The sequence below is a fragment of the Zonotrichia leucophrys genome, chromosome 10 (genome assembly GCF_028769735.1).
Source record: "Zonotrichia leucophrys gambelii isolate GWCS_2022_RI chromosome 10, RI_Zleu_2.0, whole genome shotgun sequence".
Taxonomy (NCBI): Eukaryota; Metazoa; Chordata; class Aves; order Passeriformes; family Passerellidae; genus Zonotrichia; species Zonotrichia leucophrys.
The window spans coordinates 18,047,606-18,064,895 of record NC_088180.1 but is presented as its reverse complement, the minus strand read 5'-3'; the positions used below and the strand labels follow the sequence as shown (position 1 = coordinate 18,064,895).

The window sequence follows — 17,290 nt, the reverse complement described above, 5'->3', positions numbered from 1 at the left end:
GCTGAGCCCTCAGATACTTGTAATTTAAATTAATACAAGTGCAGCTTAATTAATCTGATTAAATCCTGGGACAAGCAAGGCAGTGTTTGCAGTATCCAGGAGGACATCACAAGGAAAAGGAGTATTTTAAGATAAAGCAGCTTCTTCACTGCAGGGTCAGTTTTGTTTAGCTGGTGAATCAGGGGACAAGAATGGAACTACAGGAGATGCAAGCCAAAAACCAGACACTCTGGCTTTGCCCTGAGACCTGGGAGCTGGGCAGGGCTCATCACAGCTTCTGGACCAGGTGAAGGGCTGATCGTCACAAATTCATGGCAACTGCTCTAGTTTTGGGGAGTCCTGATATTTTTTCATTCTTTGGCATCAATAAATGAATTCTCAGAAGGTCAGGTTAAGACATTAGTGAGCATAAACCACAGGCTGATCTCTGTTGTGGTCACAATCTGGATTTTTTACTCCCTTCAGTGCTACTGAGAAGAGATAACATTTCTTTCCAGGAGGGAATAATCCATTAATTGGTTATTCTTGCCCAAGGGACTGAGACCTTTCCAGGCATGAGCTGCTGTGTTCCCCAGGCCACGAGCAGACCCAAACTGGGAACGGAGCAGGCAGAGGTGGAGATGAGCTGACGTGTCCCACTTGGGACTTACCTGCTCTGCATTCCCTTCCCATCCATTCCTCCTTGGGGATGATTCTGGATAGTGGATGATGATTTTATTGTGACTTGCTTCTAGAGAGGCTGGAATGCACCCTCCTGTGGGACACTTTGCAGGGTGCTCCCACAGGGGTGCACCCATCTTCTCCCCAGCATTGACAGTTCCTAAACCTTTTCCAGGTGGGTAACACCAGACACTCAAACAGTGTTTCCATCTATTTTTTTTCCAGAATGCTCTGTGCTTACAGCTCTCAAGACTGATGTTCCAAGTCTGTAGGGCCCAGGCATTTACTGTGTAACCTTTTCCCTACACTCCTGCTAATTTGCCTTAGTCCTATGGATAGAGTGGAATTCAGACCCTATGGTGCACTCTAGCCTTGGTTCCTCTGTTGTCCACAAGCTGTCCATGTGGGATGGAGGTACAAGTTTGGTGCTCACAGCAGCTCCCCAGAATGTGGATGAAAGCCCTTGCAAGGCTCCCATGGTATGTCTAGCAGCAAAGCCCCAGCCCAGGGCTCCTGCAGCCGCAGGTTGTTTCCGTTAGAGTGTGGACGCCATAAAACATGTTGTCTTTAAAAGCAGGAGATAATGCTGTTACAGCAGTTGGATTAATCTAATATTCTCCTTCATCTTCAAAAGAGAATTGCCTAAATAGCCAGAGAGGCACATTTTATGAGTCCTTCTTAAGGGCTATCAATCAAACCTTCCAAGAAAGGCACTGATGCCCTTTTGCTCACAAGAGGGAAATTGGATTCCCCACGGCTTTGCTTTCAGTCTGCTGTAGCCTTGCCGCGTAATCGCTGCATCGCAAAGGGCCTGGCCATCATTTTCTTCTGCTGGTCTGAAGAAAAAACCCACATGGAGGAAGCCTGTAAGAGGAGAGGGAAAACAGCCCAATTAAAGGCAATGATCTCTTAGCTCTCTGCCCTCTCTCCTGCCTGCATGAGGCAGATGTAAAACAATAGCTTTATTTGTGCAAGTTTTAATTGGGCAGTTCAAAGGAAGCAGCGGAGGCTCTTTTGATCTCTTGGTGTGTTTGAATGCCACGTTGCAACGGTGCCTGCTGGCCACGGCAGTGACCTCTTGTGTTAATTAGTGTTTATCTGAAATCGAATTAGCTCACAATTGGGAGAAAGCAGAGTGAAAAGCAGGGGATAAGCAGAGATTTGTGCCGTTCCCAGTTAGAGGTAAAAGCAGGTCTGCTGAAGTTGACGTTAAAATAACTCCGAGAACATTACATTTTTGCTTTGTTTTTCTAACACTCTTGCTCAGATGGTCCCATTTCTCTTCCTAATACCCTGTGCTGCCTTCATCTTTGCTGAGTCTGCTGGTCCGCGCCGCTCATTGGAACTTAAACCATAAACCAACAGCGAACAATGATGCATTATTTATAGGAGACCGAAGGCTGGGAGGTTGACAATAGTGCAAAGCTTCTCTTTCTTGTGGTCAGTAATCCATAAATAAATACATCATCTATTTAGGTTTGCAGAACTGTGTGATGGATGGGAATAGCCTGCATTATACAACAAGGGCACCAAGGACCTTGTGAAAGCCACCACCTGCTTTTGGAGCAGATTGGCCGTTTCTGAGTAAACTCTAGATGGAGGCAGGGGGTGTGAGTGCTGCCCAGTCACCTTTTTGGTGCTCATCTGGGGAACTCCCTGGAAGGTAAAAGGAAATAGGGTTTAGAAATGCATGAAAGCATCAAGTTCTCTGTGTGAAATATTAGCAAGGACAGCATTTTATAGCTGAAAGTCTATTACTGGACAGGTATAGAGTCCCAATTTCTGAGTAGAGAATAGCCAGGGTTGTGGAAACATCTGTCCAAACATCCATGAACATCTGCAGGCCTTCAGTGTGTTGGACCAGCTGAAATCTCATCCTCAGATCAGATCCAGATCTCAAGGTTTTTCAAGCGCAGGAATGGTTTTATTTCAACCTTGCTTTTCACTCCTAATTTGCTTTCAAGTATCACCAGGCTGGATTTTCCTGCTTGCCCCCATAATGAGCTCATCAGTGGGGGGCAAGACAGCCCAAAAATGCCACGGTGACACTCTGTGTCCTTGGGTGCACAGCACTATATTTTCTGGGATTAGCCACAAGAGGGTGGCATGAGGATGTGCACCAGGCAGCCTCCCTGCTTCGCCGCATGGCATTTTATAGCCAGCTCTGAGATCCAATAAAACTTTGGAACAGATCCTTATTTTTGGCACATGGGCACATTTCCCACTACAAATGAGCCTGCCGGGTGTTTCTGAAGGCAGCCCTGACGGAGCATGTTCCTTGATGTTACACGTGTTCTTTATGCCTAACCCAGCCTCAGTTAGTGGGTACCTTAGCAGCACATAAAATTTAGATTATTTAGGATCAAAACTTTTATTGGTCCTGGGTAACTGCTCTAGGGAGAAGTCCACAGGTGTTGTTTATGAGCAAATATTATTTTTCCTAGTCCTGTATGTTTACAACACAGTGATGTTCCACATGACTGCTTTATGGCTCATTGGGATGGTTCTAGTAGATTTTTATTTGGTTGTAGCTGACAGTGAATGAGCTGGTTAATAAATACACACCAAAAAAAGTCTGTGACAGCAAGGGAGAATAACTGAAATGAAACAGATTGATTTAATCGAAAATCTCAGCCTTGGTATGTTTTTTTCTGAGTTGGACTGTCAGCAATCCAACCCAAGTCACTTGTCTCAAATGATCACAGAATCCCAGAATGGTTTGGGTTGGAAAGGACCTTGAAGATTATCGCATTCCAACCCCTGCCATGGGCAGGAACACCTTCCACTAGACCAGGTTGCTCAAATCTCCATCCACCCACCCTGGTCTTGGGCACTTCCCGGGATGGGGCAGCCACAGCTTCTCTGGATAACCTATGTCAGGGCCTCACCACCCTCACAGGGAAGACTTTCTGGAAAATCTAATCTAAACCTACTCTCTTTTATTGTGAAGCCATTCTCCCTTGTCCTGTCACTCCGTGCTCTTGTTAAAAGTCCCTCTCCATCTTTCTTGTTGGCTCCCTTCAGAATCAGTTGGTGTGTTTCTGTGTAAGGCAAATTCACATTTGATTTAGCAAAGCCTCACCCGTGGTTATAAGTCCCAGGAAGAGCAAGAAACAGGGCACCAGGACATCCCAACAGCAATACAAATCAAAGACATAAAAACCCAGTCCAAGTTTGATCTGCAAAGCTTTGTAAATGCTGAGGTTTTGTACCCTATTTTAACGTGATATTTTTCCATGTACAGGCACGGGGATGATATTGGTACTTAGAATCCACTCTCCTCTCATTCCTGCTCCATAGCCTGGCACTGTCTACATCATAACTCCCCCATCCTGGATCTGTGCAGGTTTTTTCAGGGTGTGAGTCCCTCCTCACCCGTGGCTCTGGCTGTTGGACCAGGGCCCTTGCATGCAGAAATCCCTTTTGCCATGAACACATTTTAAATACAAGCTTCCGAATCTCATTACGTGCTGCCTTTTCCATTCGTTTTCCTCCTAACAATGCACCTGCCAATATCTGCCCCTGAGCTCCATTTTAAGCAGCATTTTCCATAGTTAATGTCACACTCTTGCTCCCAATCTATCTTTGGCAACTGCTGACTGCCTGCAGCAGGACCAGAGGAAGAAGGAAAGCCCTCCCTGGGTATAACAATAACACAACACCCATTCCTGGAAGAATGATGAGATAGGCTGGGTAATAAATATTTATAAGAGCAAGCGTAATGAAATGGATGTGTAGGATGCTGAGTCTCCCTTAGGGTTTGGTCATCACATGTTTTTTTCCTCTTTTCTTTCTTCCCTGTGATACAGAATTGTCCTGATGTCCCTGGGTTGTTGAGCAAATTGCTCATTGTGTTGCTCACTTACACCATGCATGTTATTATGTGCAACCAGCTGCTCCTGTTTGGCATTGCTCACGCATACGGAACAGGAGGCCACCGTCGCTTTCCTTGTCTGGAAGTCAACGTTCCCTCCAGCACTGAAGTTGCTGCCAGACCAGAAGAAGTCTGGGAACAAAGTGAGTCCTGGTGGTAAAGGTCCCCGAGAGATTCCTTTTCTGGGAAGACCAAGGGTGAAGTCTTGCAGTGAGTTTGAGCTGATCCAGCTTTGTACTGCTGTGGAAAACTTCCTCATGTCTGTGTCTGTCTATTCCCATTGCTTTCCTCGTGCTGGCACTAACTCCTGAGTGATTGCACAGGGAGCTGGAGCAGGGCCCTGATTTTGTTGTTAATGTTGTCGCCAATTAAGTTTTCAGCACCATCCTTTCCTCTGTCCAGCTCCAGGCTCATTCAAGCACTAATGCCGTCACAAAGGAAAGAGCAGCCAACTCTTCTGGTAATTAGAGCTGCTTAAATCCGTCATAAAATGTCAACCTCACACTGCAGACACGTCTGGAGTCAGGGATGGTCAGAAAACGGAGCAAGGCTGTATTTGAGACTGGGAAGTTTAATCCTGCTTAGGAGAGAAAGGATCTAAGCTGTGAATCTTCTTACTCCTCACTGCTTTTTCTCTGAAATACCTTCTCCTTGTTGTTCAGGTTTCTTTTACTTTAGGGTGTCTTTTTTGGAGCAGGCGTTTTTCTTTACCTGCATTTGTTTAGTAACTCATACAACTACAACCTGGTAGTCTGAATCCCACAGCTGCCAGCTGGAAGTAGACATGGGCTTCTTCATGTGGGTTTGGATTCAGAGGCTGGAGAAGTTCTGATTCAGAACCCTCTGTAATGTGTTGCTGTGCTCCAAGGTCTCTTGCACTACTACAGCCTTACAAGAAGCATGGATCCCCCTTGGCTACAGGCTGTCTGCATGGGAAAAACACTGAAAAAATGAGGCTTTGACCCTTAAAATGGGACTTTACACCCTAAAAAAATGTGTCTTTGGATGTTCAAAATTCCTGCTGAGCTACATGAATTTATAGCACCTTTTGCTGGATTTCCCTAGTGGGCTGTTATTCCTGGGATCTTACAATAACCAATACATGTGTACGATACACTGTCCATACACCTGACTCACCAAAAAATTTTTGTAGCACAGAAATAATGTCTCTCAAAGGGGGAACAAAAAGCTGAGCTACAAACACTTGCCACTTACTGCTGCTGCTTCACCTGTCACACTTTCTTCTCTCAAGGTATGGAAGGCTTGCAGCTATTGAAAGGCAAAAATGCCTCGTCAGCAGGAACAGGAACGCTGGGGAGTCTGTAGCACATAAATAGGGGGTTTGCTGCCCTGAGTATTGGAGCAGAAGTGCCATTGTCTGGGAAGGAACATCCCTTCTGTTGGCATGGCTGCTGCCACTTTGTTCTTTAAGGACTGACAGCCAGGGAGTTATCTGATCCTTCCCAAACCTACTGAGTGGCTCTGTAGCCAGGCTCTCCCTCTGGAAGTGCCACAGGGAATCATTGCACCTCTGTGAGCAGACGCTGGGACTTGGTGTTGCTCCTGCAGAGCACAGGTGGTGTCGGTGTGAAGGAGCTGGTGCTCGGGGTGATGTTTCTGCTGCTCTCTCTGTTCAGGGGCTGTTTGCCAAGTTGCTGTTTTTTTCTTTTCCCCAGGGACAGATATTCAAAGAATATATGTTGCAAGCTTGGGTTTGTCGAAATACTGGTTTCATTCCTGTTTCCACAGACATGCAGGAAGACAAAGAGGTGCCAGAGAGGAATCAAGTAACACTAAGATCAGGTAGAGAGCTAAGATGGGGGTTAAACCTGGGTCTTTCAAAGCCTGGTCTAACCCAGGCCTGTTGACATAGAGCTCGGTCAACACCTTAAAACAGGCAAGTGCTTTTAGCCAGAATTTGCAGTGTTTTGTAGACAACTAGCAATTTTCCTTGTTTATATTAATGTCAGATTTGCCTCCCTGCAAGGTGAAGTTTCTTGCTTAAAGGGAGGGAGAAATGTCTGGGTTTTGAAGAAAAACGGGCAGGGGTGTGTCTGAAAGAAACCACTGGCAGACACAAGCAGATACTTCTTTACAGCCTAGTTAAAGCAATTTGACAGCACCCTTAAAACCACTTCACACATAAAGGAGCAGGTGGGAAGGACTCAGAGAGAAAGGGTTTGTAATCTTTACCTCCATGCTGGACTGGTGCAGAAAAGGATGTGGATATTACTACCCACTTTCCTTTCCATAGGAAGGTGAGATGGTGCAGGAATGGGGCCAGTGGAATGCTGTGGCCTTATCACGCACTCCTTCCCAGCAAGGTGCACAGTGAGTGCCCACCTGATGTTGGGCAAAGCCCCTCTGCACAGCCCTTCAGAGTAGGGGGCTGCTGCCTCTCAGAGCTTGTCTGTATTGGCAGTGCCAAGTATGAACTTGGACTTGCATAACTCACACTCCTGGGAAACCTGCTTCCCACCACACAGCCTTTCTGGTTTCATTTAAGTTTTTATAGTTCATTATACAAGTTAATAAATAGGAGGGTGTGGATTAAAAAGGTTTCTTTTTTCATATTCTCCATAGCTGAAGTCCCCTCCACATTCCACACTGCTGTGATAAAACGTGCCAGTGTGCTGGGTAGCTTTATACCCCTTTGGAGGGCAAAGCAGACCCACTTTGGATGCAACTGCCCTTGTGTTTGGTGCCAGGTACCACTGCCTAAAGGACTTGGTGTCATGTGCTCTCGGGATTAAACCTGCACCTGTGGCTTTACTCACACACGTGTGGTGCGAGTTTGTGTCTGGGACCCAGCCAAGCCAAATGGGGAGGCAGCAACTTTGGGCTCCATCTCTCATCTCCTTGCCTCATTTCCACTGCTTGGCTCAGCTGGTGGATAGGTCCTGCCTCTCTCCTCAGCGATGGGGTGCAGACATGCCACACCATGTATTTTATTTGCTTTATTTTTACAGTCGGCTGAGACGCACAGGCAAGGTTCACGACCAATGAACAATATACACCTGAAGGAGTGTGGCTCGAAACTGAACCCCAACAAAGCCACGGCGATGAGGTTACTGGTGTCCGTTTGCCTCCGCTGCCAGCCGGGCTCGGCGCGCTGAGCTCCGGCAGCCCCGACGGGCAGCGGGGCGGGGGAGGCGTCCCCGGCAGCACCGTGAGGGGAGCGCGGCGGCGGGAGCTGCGCGGTGCCCTCCGCGCTCACCCGTGGCAAACCGGGGAAAAAACCCTAAAGAGGTGGGGGGTGGAATTTTAATTTAAAAAGCCACATAAAATGTTACAAATGTTTCTGGCTTGTGGAGCTGCTGGCGAGCGGAAGAGTCCCGCACCTGCCGTCCACCCCCTCAGGGAGCGGGGCCGCTCCCGGGGCCGGCTGAGGCATCACCGGGAAGCACCGTGAGGGGAGCGCGGCTGCGGAAGGCGGGCCGGTACCCTCCACGCTCTCCCGTGGCAAAAGCGGAAAAAAATACTAAAGAGATTGAAGCAAGAAATTATTAAAAAACGCCACATAACATGTTTTAAATGTTCGTGGCTTGTAGAGCTACCGGCGGGCGGAGGAGCCCGCACCTGCCGTCCCCCACCCTGAGGGAACGCGGCAGTTCCCCCCGCCGCGGGCTGGCAGCAACCTGTTGGTGCGGGCGCTGCCGGGCGGCGGGAGGAGCCCCTCGGAGGGGCGGCCGGGCCGCTGACAAAGGCGGAGCAGCGGCAGCCCAGGGCCGCCCCCGGCAGCGGGGCCCGGCGGGCAGCGCGGGGCTGGGGCTGGGGCCGGGGCGCTCGCACAAGATGGCGGTGGGGCGGCGGGAGAGCGCGCTCCCCTCGTAGATGCGGCCGCGGCGGCCCCTGCTCCCGGCGCCCGGCGGGGCTTACATGGCGCTGGAGGACCTGCTGCTTTGTCTCTGCTTCTCCGCCCTCGCCGTCCTGGCCGTGCAAGGTGGGTGAGGAGGGAGGGAAGGGGTCGGTGCCCCCCAGCCCGCGGGCGGCTGCGGTGCCACCTGCCCTCACACGGGTAGCGGGCGGTTCCGCGGGATGCGTTCCCTGGCCGGTCACCCGCTGTACCAGCCCTCCTTCCCCTTTAATGGCCATTTACCCCAGTCGTCCTTTCTCCCCTTAGTGGCCGTCCTGTCCCTCCGTGGCCATTCCCCCCCTCTCCCCATCCCCTTCTTTCCTCCAAGTCGGACGATAGCTGTGCTCGTGGCACATGCCTAGATGGTGCTTCCTTTGGAGTCATCATTTGGGGGGTGACATTGGGAGCGACAGCCTCACACTTTGAGGGTGACACTCCCCCCAAGAACTCCCGTCAGTGTATGGGCTGGGGGGGACAGCAGACCAGCAGCAGCATTCCACGGCCTCTGCCTGGACAGTGGCAAGTTTCCGCCAGAGGAACAGTGGCTGTGCCCGGGTGGTGGGGAATGAAGAGCTTGTCCAGCACAGGGTGGCCCAGAGCAGGCCCAGGTGTCCAGCAAGGCTATGGAGGGGCCCTTTGCCTCCCTTGCCCTGCTCCTGCCGGCAGGGGACACACGGCTGGGCAGATGTCCCGTTGGCCAAGGAAGTGACCCAGGAATAGCCTGCTCCTCACGCTCGTGTTTTGCAATGGTTACTCGAATGGCGCCGTGTGAGGGCACACGTACGCGGCCACCGGGCGTGTTGGTGGCTTTCTGTGGTTGCCATCGAAGTTGGCATTGAGGGTCGACTGAGCTGTCAGACCTTGGAGTGTGGGATTCCTTATCTGTGTGTGCACAACCCACAAAAGGTTTTGTTCTCATCCCCGAGAAGGGTTTGGAAAGGTACAGGTTGGCAGAACTGCACCAAAAAATGTGAGCGTGTGCCAGGGACTTGCTCTTGTTTTAAATCCCCCCTAAACAGGGTATTGTGGTGGAGGAGCCATCCCCATGTCATTGTACATTTTTATTCCTTTTATGATGCATTCAGGTTCAGCAGAGCATAATAACAGCACGTGGATGGCTGCAGGGTTGTTTTTCTTCTCTTTCTTTTTCCTCAGAACACTGTGAGCTCCCGTTAGGGGTAGGTTATGATTCAACATAGGTGCAGCTTTATGGTGACTGTTGTGGAAGTGAATAACGGTCCATGTAAATGGCCCATTGTCACCAGTGAGTGTTGGTTTTCCTAGATGGGAGGGAGGCTGTGACCCCACCAGCAGTCAAGCTGGACTGAGTGGGAGCCCTGTCTCCTGTGTGTTTGAACAAACAGCTAAGTGGATCCCAAGGCTTGTAATGGGGAACAGTGGTTTAAAAAGAAAAAAAAAAACAAACAAAAAATGGGGGGTGGTGGAGTGGATGTTGTTTTTCCAAACCCACTTCAACAAGAAAACTTCAGATACTTTGCAAGAATTTGCAATTGTGGCTTCTTGTTATTTCTTGCAAGCAGTTCGACAACTAGTGGAAATTGTTGCTGTTTGTTTTCTAACAATGGGACACATCTTACACAGGGAGGCAGTGAGTGTGTCTGCACAGTCCTTGGACGTGCCGCTGGGTACGTATGGATGTGCTTTCCAACAGGTGGGTTTGATTCTGAAAAGAAAAACATGGACTTGTTTCAATCTGAAATTAATTTGGCAGAGAGTTGAAATGGTTTTGGGAAAGTCTGTGTTTGATCCCGAAGCCACATGTGTTTTGATCCAAAGTTCAAGCCTCGCTGAGTATGAAGTTCGTAGGGGAGAAGTAGAATGGAAAGCCTTCCCCCCCTCTGGACTTGATGCAAGCAGTGCCAGTGTACACTTGCTGGGGATGTGATCCAGTGTTTTTCAAAGCTTTCTGCTGTCTGACTTTGAGCCTGTTTTCCCTTCAGTAGCAGGAAAGGGGTTTAAGGAAAAAAACCAAGCACTAAACAAGCCCTTTTCAGTTGACTCCAACAAGGGGGCTGTGCTGGTTCCTTTCCTTGGGGCTCTCTACAGGGGACGTGTTGGTGGGAAGTGCGCTGAGCTTTCCACGCGAGGGATAAGCTGAAATCCATCTGGTGCTGTGTAGTTCAGTTTTGCGGTTGAGTTCTCTTGCTATTTCCTTTTTCGACACCACCTCACTTGAGTTGAGATTTGTTTTATCCTTCCTGTCGCGTTCGCCTTGGCGCTGTGACCCCGCTGCCTGCCGTGAGAGCCTGTCCGGGGAAGTCGGCGCTCCCATTGTCAGGGATCGCGTGTCCCTGCTGCTCCTTGCAGGATGTCACCTGCCCGCGGCTCCGCCGGCCCTGTGGCCGTGGCCTTGCGGTGTCACCGGGATGGCAGTGCGGGGCAGGGGTGTTTCCTGCAGCCCCAAGAAGCGGGGCACGCTGACAGTGCCAAACGCGGTGCACACAGCGCTGGCCAGTATCCCTTTTCCAGGGGCGGCGTTGCCGTGCCGGAGCTTGGAGCTCGCTGCCCTTGTGCTGTGGCTCTTGTGACAGCCAGTCTCCAAGCCAGGCAGGGGCTGCTCTAGCGTGGGGAATGCTTTTGCTGGCATTTCTCTGTTTCTCTTCTAGTGTGTGAAGCTGAAGGAGAAACTGCTCAGGCTTAATTCTGCTTTTGTCTCTCCTGTTTTCCCAGGTTTTTCCTTTTTTGTATTTTTGTTGGTTTTTTTGCCTTCCCTGCCTTGAAGTCCAAAGTGAAGCAGAAGGGGCTCGTTTTCGGGCATATCCCCATCTTTTGCAGCAGACTTTCTCCTGGCAGCTGCAGCAGATTTGATCTGCTGTGAGGGCCCCGTGGGGGTGGGTGACTTCTGGTCATACATGAGGCGCTTCAGAGTGGCGCAAGTAAGAATTGGAAAAGAAAATATTTGGCAATCTGCCTTTCCCTGGGGATGAAAGGAGATTATTTTCCCTGCATGTAGCCTGATTTGGAGATGGAGGCAGCTTCTGTGGGATAACACAGGTGTCTCTGCACTGGGAGCACCTGGGCCTCCTGAGTTTGCAAAGCTCTGGGGTGGGCTGTAGCATACAGGACGTCCCTCCTGAGTGCCCACTGTGGTCCTGGATCAGTTACTTCATCTGCTCTGGCAACCTCATGGCCCACTTCAGCCAAATGAGATGCTTCTCTCTGTCCAAGGTGAGGATGAAATCCACCAATAAGTATTCAGCACATGTATGATCTTTTTCACTCTAGTGCACAGCTATCCTGAGGGCAGAGCACTGTGCTGTCCCACGGGTTTGTGACTCCTGATACCATATTGCATGCTGGATGATTTGAATTCTTACCTCCCTTGGAGCTGCTTTTCCAAAGGCTGGCTCTTCTCCCAGGGAGAAAATCCAGGTGCTTGTGAGCCAGTCTGGGCATTTGCAGTGTAAGAGATGCTGCTTGCACAATTTACACGCTCCTCTCCTGGTTAAATGGCTTCAAGGCCATTAAGCCTAGTCATGGTTATATAATTAAGATGGGAATTAATATTTAATCTGATTGTAATTTGTTGCTGGAATCCATCCCAAACTGTATTTCTGCATGAGGTGAGTGGGTACCTGAGGGAAAACTGAGGCCAGTGTTACATACAGGGTATTTTTTGCATGGACACTGGGAATTACAGGTCTGCCTTGGGTGACAGAGAAACCCTAACCTTTACAAACCCTGAGTGATCATAGTCATTTTGTTATCAGTAGGAAGCAAATGTTTGTTTTATAGTCAGCTGTAATAGTGGAGGGGATATGGTAAATCCTTGTTATCAGTACTTGCCAAGTGCGTGTTGGGCCAAAATCAACTGTGGTGCAATTTTGTTACTTTCTGGAGAAGAACTGGGTCCACTTGCCTACAGTATTTTTAGCTGGTTTTTGAAGGTGGAGAGGTGTAATTATCTCATTCAGTCATCTGTCCATCTCCCTTTTCTGTTTCCCAATAATTCCTGGACCTGGAGAATTCAGAGGTTTTGAAAATAAGTGACCAAGTAGAGGAGGGAGATGCAGTTTCTGCATGGACTGAGGGACAGGGACTGGAAAACCCATTTGAGGAGGAACCTGAGTGCCTCAGTGGTAGGAAGAGCTTTGAGCAGATCGTGAATCTTTTTTTGGGTAGGACTGGGCAATCCACTCTCGAGACACAAAACTGCAGGAAATCACAATCTCAAGTCCTTGTATTCCCTTGTTTATTTATGAAGTCTTTTCTGCTGTAAAACATGACTTATGATTGCATCAACATACATATTATGGGGCTTGGTGTCTGTTTTGCTTTCCTCTCTTTTTTTGGGAAAGCACTTCAAAACACAGGATTTGGAGCTGCTGTGACTTTGGCTCTTTTCATTGTCTTTGTGTTGGTCACTCGCTGTCTCTGCCTCAGTCTCCTCACTTGTTCCCACTGAGCAGAGGATGCTGTTGCACACTGTAAACATGAAGAACACCATCACTCTAAGTACCCTTCTTGCATTTATTAAATCCCTTGAGTAAGTGGCCTCCAAGTGCTGCTTGTGCTTTTCTGACTTAACAGCTTGTTGGTGAGAGGATCCACAGTTGCTAAAACTGAATCTGCCAGCTTCATAGAAAGCAGCATTAAGCTGTGTTCTCACAAGCCCTTCTAGAGCTGCCAAACCCTTCACCAGACATAGGGGGGAAGTCTGAAGAGCTTCTAATTTGTCTGGCTGTCACTGGTATGCTGAAGTCATCCTTGAAACACCATTGAATTTCCTAATTCTGAAGAATAATGGAAGCTTCAAGGAAGAGGAAGAGCTGGTCAGTGTTTTCTTGCAGGAAGGTAAAAATCTGCTGGAGTTGCAGCTGCTGAGAAGGGAAATTCCATGGGAGAGCCAAAGCAGGTGTCTATGCTCTGTTTGCAGGTGTCAGGACACTTTGTCAGTGTGTAGGTGTTGGAGCTTCTCCCTTGGACGTGTTTTTGTTCGTGTCACTGATGCCCACTGCTGCCTCTGTTTGAGTCAGATCCTCTGCTGCTCCTAATCCATGTGATCCTGCTGTTGTGATATGGGCTTGCTTTAGCTGAGAAGTCCAGCAGCTGCTGTGTCTTATCTCCGTGGGTAATAAACATACTTTGTGGTGGTTATGATAAGCAATTACTGTGTTCCAGGGAAACTTTCGTATCAGATGTTCTCAAATTATTCAAAAATCTTTATCAGCATTTTAAACACAATTGCTTGTTATTGCCTTATGAAATTCAGCTGAGCTATGGAATAACCTGGTTTATTCTATCTTTTTTTTGTTTTTTTCATGTTTTAATTATTTTTCCAGATCTTTCATGGAGTTCTTGAGGACAGGTCATTAATATCAAAGTGTGTTAATGAAATGTGAGCATCCTCAAGGTTTGCTGCCAGGCCAGATTGGTGGGAGAATTAAAATCTAGCATGTGAAGTATTGCATTTGTGCTCAGTCTGCTGTGGCTCTTTCCCTTGTTCCAACAGACTTCCCTGGTCTCATTTCCTGCTCAGGTCTTTGAACCACGTTCCCTTTGGAGTTGAGATGGCTTAGCACCTTGTTAAATGTAAGACTTTGGGAAATTAAACAGTTAAAGTGGTGCTGGGATGGCAGAACTTGGGGGGATGTGGAAGTGATGCCAGGCTGGCAGCAGGGGTGTGATAAAGTCCTTTGTGTATTTCGCTGTGTGCTGGGAAATGTGCATCCTTGATCGTTTCTAAATTGACTGTCGATAGATGATCAAGTTAATTGGTGTGACCAAAAGGTCATTACTTAATGAAATGGATTTCCCATGCCCTGTCAATGCACTGGGAGTTTTGGCAAAATCTGACTGTCCCTGCACTCGGGGCTTTGATAAATCTTCTTTTTTCAGAAGCATCATCAGTGATTACAGGTTCCAAAATTACCTCAGGTTTTGGACTTAAGGCAGGACTGTCCTCTCTGTGGCTCCTGGCTGGCTGTTGGGTACAGCTGCAGAATGGGTGCATGTATTTTCCACACAAAAGTGGAATTTTCCCTGATATTGTAACTAATCAAGAGTTCACTGATTATTTTTTTCTGCTCATGTGAGAAGGCTTTTATGTTCTTTTGGAAATCTTTGTCTCTTTTTAGCTGATGGTCTAGTGAAAATGTGCTCTTGCCTTTCTGGGGTTATCTGTGCTGCTTTAAAGGATAGGTGAGCATAGTCCTCCTAATTGTATAGACCAGAGGGACTGAGCCTGTTGGAGCCCATTTCTGTGCCATCACAGTCCCACCTGTCTGTCAGTCTGTCTGTCTGTGGCAAAGCCTTGAAAGAGTTTGTAACAAAGGGACAGGGAGCTTTTCAAGGAAAGAAAAACCAAACCAAACCAAGGGCTGGGAGGGCAGAGAATTAGCAGGTGTTCAGGCTGATGTTGGGGAGCTCAGCCCGTGGTTTGGGGATGGGACCTGGCCCTGTGTGGGAGATAAGGGGCTCGTTGGGGGTTATCTTCAGCAGAGGGGTCCAGAGTGGTGTGGGGTGGAGGAGCTGGGGCTGCTGGCTGGCCTCCATTGTTTTTCTGCTAGATAGGTATTTCCCCTTGTTACAGAGGCTGGGGCAGCCCTGCTGTTGGAGAATTCAGGCTGTGACAGGAGGGTGATCATATCCTCTGTGGGTCTGTGTGGCTTGCAGAGACACTTCTGAAGGCACTTTGTGTTGTTCCATAGCAAGGCACCTTGGGAAAACACCATCAGATAAGATAAAAGGGGGAAAAATCCCAGGATCTCATCCAACACCAGCTCCTTTGCTGGGTTGGCAAAAATTGTTTAGATTTTCCCTCCCAAGAATGGTTTTGTAAACATAATACTGCCTATTAGCCATATAAATTACTGTCATTGGTGGCAATTGTTGTGATGGAAAGATAAGTATCTTGAAACTCTGGTTTGATTTACCCCTCCTGTCCCCCCAGCTTGCTAACCAGTTGTTTGTGTCAGTGCTGATTGTGGCTTTTGTCAGAGAAATCAAAATATTGATCAAATTTATTTAGCTCTGTGTTCCCTAGGTCACAGTAAATGTAACTTTTCTTTCTTTTCCTTTGTGCTCTTTTTCTCTGTACTGAAAACAAAAGGAACTGTTCCTCAAGAAGATGAGCCATACGTTCCCAAAGTCAAAAGTCACCCCCTTGAAGAGGGTCCTTAGGAGCAGGCTTCCTATCTGCAGGCTTTCCTCAAGAGTCTGTCAGTGGAAAATCTGGCGAGCAGCATTACCACAAGTACTATTGTGGAGTTTTCTTTACATGCAGAGTGGGCAGAGATGGAAGCTTCTCCCAGCTGCTGGCAGAGAAGAGCTTCCCATTTACTTTTGCTTACGGCTCTGCCAGGATTTGCTGTTCAGCAGAGGAGTTAAGTGAGGGGTGAAAGGCTTCAGCAACACTTCAGCATCCGGGCACGAGGCTGAGCTGTCAGATCATTCTTTGTTTTTACTACCAGTGAAGACACTTGGGATGGTTCAGTGTGTTTCAGGCAAGCAGTATATTGTGCTGCTTTCTTGTGTACTGTGGCAAGCTGAGACGTTTCTTGTACATGCAGGTCCTTGAGTCTTTCACCTGTTTTCCATCCGTAATCTCAGCCTTCTGTAGTAACAGTAGTAAGCCAGCCCTGCTTTTCTCAGCAGTCAGGTGTTTGCTCTGCTGGGGAAGTCTTTTACTGCTTCAGTTCAGAGCCTGACTTCTTGGATCTGGACTGTGCAGGTCCCTAGGGCACCAGCTCCCCCCTGCTCAGTTCAGAGCTGCCATTCAGCTCACACAACCAGTGCTGGATGTGGCTTTCCAGATGTGATGGGATCAGAGCCAGCTGAGGGAAAAGTAAAGCAACCTTCATCTCCCAGAGTGTCTCTTTGTGGTGCAGCTGAGCCATTGCTGAGGCAGATTTGGGGTGTTGCAGCAGGAGGCTCACATGCAGGAAACCAGAGGAAGCATCAGGATGGAGCCCATCTCTGTAACTTCCATTTAGATTTTAAACAGAAGGGCTGCGTTGGTATTTGGTATGTGCTATGTGCAGACCTGTAAATGAAAATTCCTGAATACCTTTGTGTGTATTTTAAAATTTGTGAGGAGATGAGCATTTAAGAAAATGCTGCACTCATAGGGAGTCTTTTCTTGTCACCAGAAACTTGTTGGACTGCAAATTTGACAGAACTAATTTTATAGCATTTTCTAAGCTGAACTAATTGTGTATTTTGGAAGGAGGAAGACAACGATGTGGATATGTGTTTTTATATAATTTCATTTCATTAAAAAGGTGACTTGGATTATCCTGCAAGTTATCTGAGCAATGTAAAGGTTTCTGCTGGAAAATGCAAGTGATTATAGGCTGGTGACTAACAAATAATCCTTGGCTAATATGGGTTGGGCTCAATTAATGTTAATCCCTGCTCAACAGTAGTAAAAGTTGGATAAAGGAGATTTTGCAAGGCTGTTGTTGATCCGAACGTGAGAATGATCACACAGCATTCCCTGAAATAAACCTGGCTCTCTGGAAGAGACGTCATTCTCATCATTTGTTTCTAACACTAGGGAAGGAGCTATTCAAAGTGGCCCAAAATTGCCTGGTTACGAAGATGAGGATTTCTCCTGTGCTGGTGCTATGTGCTTAGGCACAACAGACCTTGTTAAAGGAGGAGCAGCAGTAATCAGTCTCGATTAATGGAAATAAATCTGGTTTTAGTAATAAATGTGGTTGGATTCCTTGGTCCAAACCAGCCACCATCTATAGTGATCCTCTAGCAGTTGGATGCACAGAGGCAAAACTCTCCTCACTGTTGAGAAGAGTGGGTGATCTGGGGTGTTTTATTGAAATCTCAGTGTCAGTCCAGGTGCTGTTTTTAGATGTGTTTTGCAGAAGCCCAGAGACAGCCAGGGAGAAGCATCACATCCGAGCTTGGATCCCCCATGATCC

The 17,290-nt window shown here is 48.1% G+C and overlaps 1 protein-coding gene across 2 annotated transcripts in view; it reads left to right on the top strand.

Annotated features, from left to right (window-relative positions):
• The first annotated feature begins 8,311 nt into the window (after nt 1–8,311).
• IGDCC4 (immunoglobulin superfamily DCC subclass member 4) overlaps nt 8,312–17,290 on the top strand; it is an 87,731-nt gene continuing 78,752 nt past the window's right edge. For both annotated transcript variants that reach the window (XM_064722295.1, XM_064722294.1), the window contains exon 1: nt 8,312–8,477. In XM_064722295.1, coding sequence (XP_064578365.1) covers nt 8,369–8,477 — 109 coding nt within the window. In that variant the 5' untranslated portion in view covers nt 8,312–8,368. The remainder of the gene's footprint in view (nt 8,478–17,290) is intronic.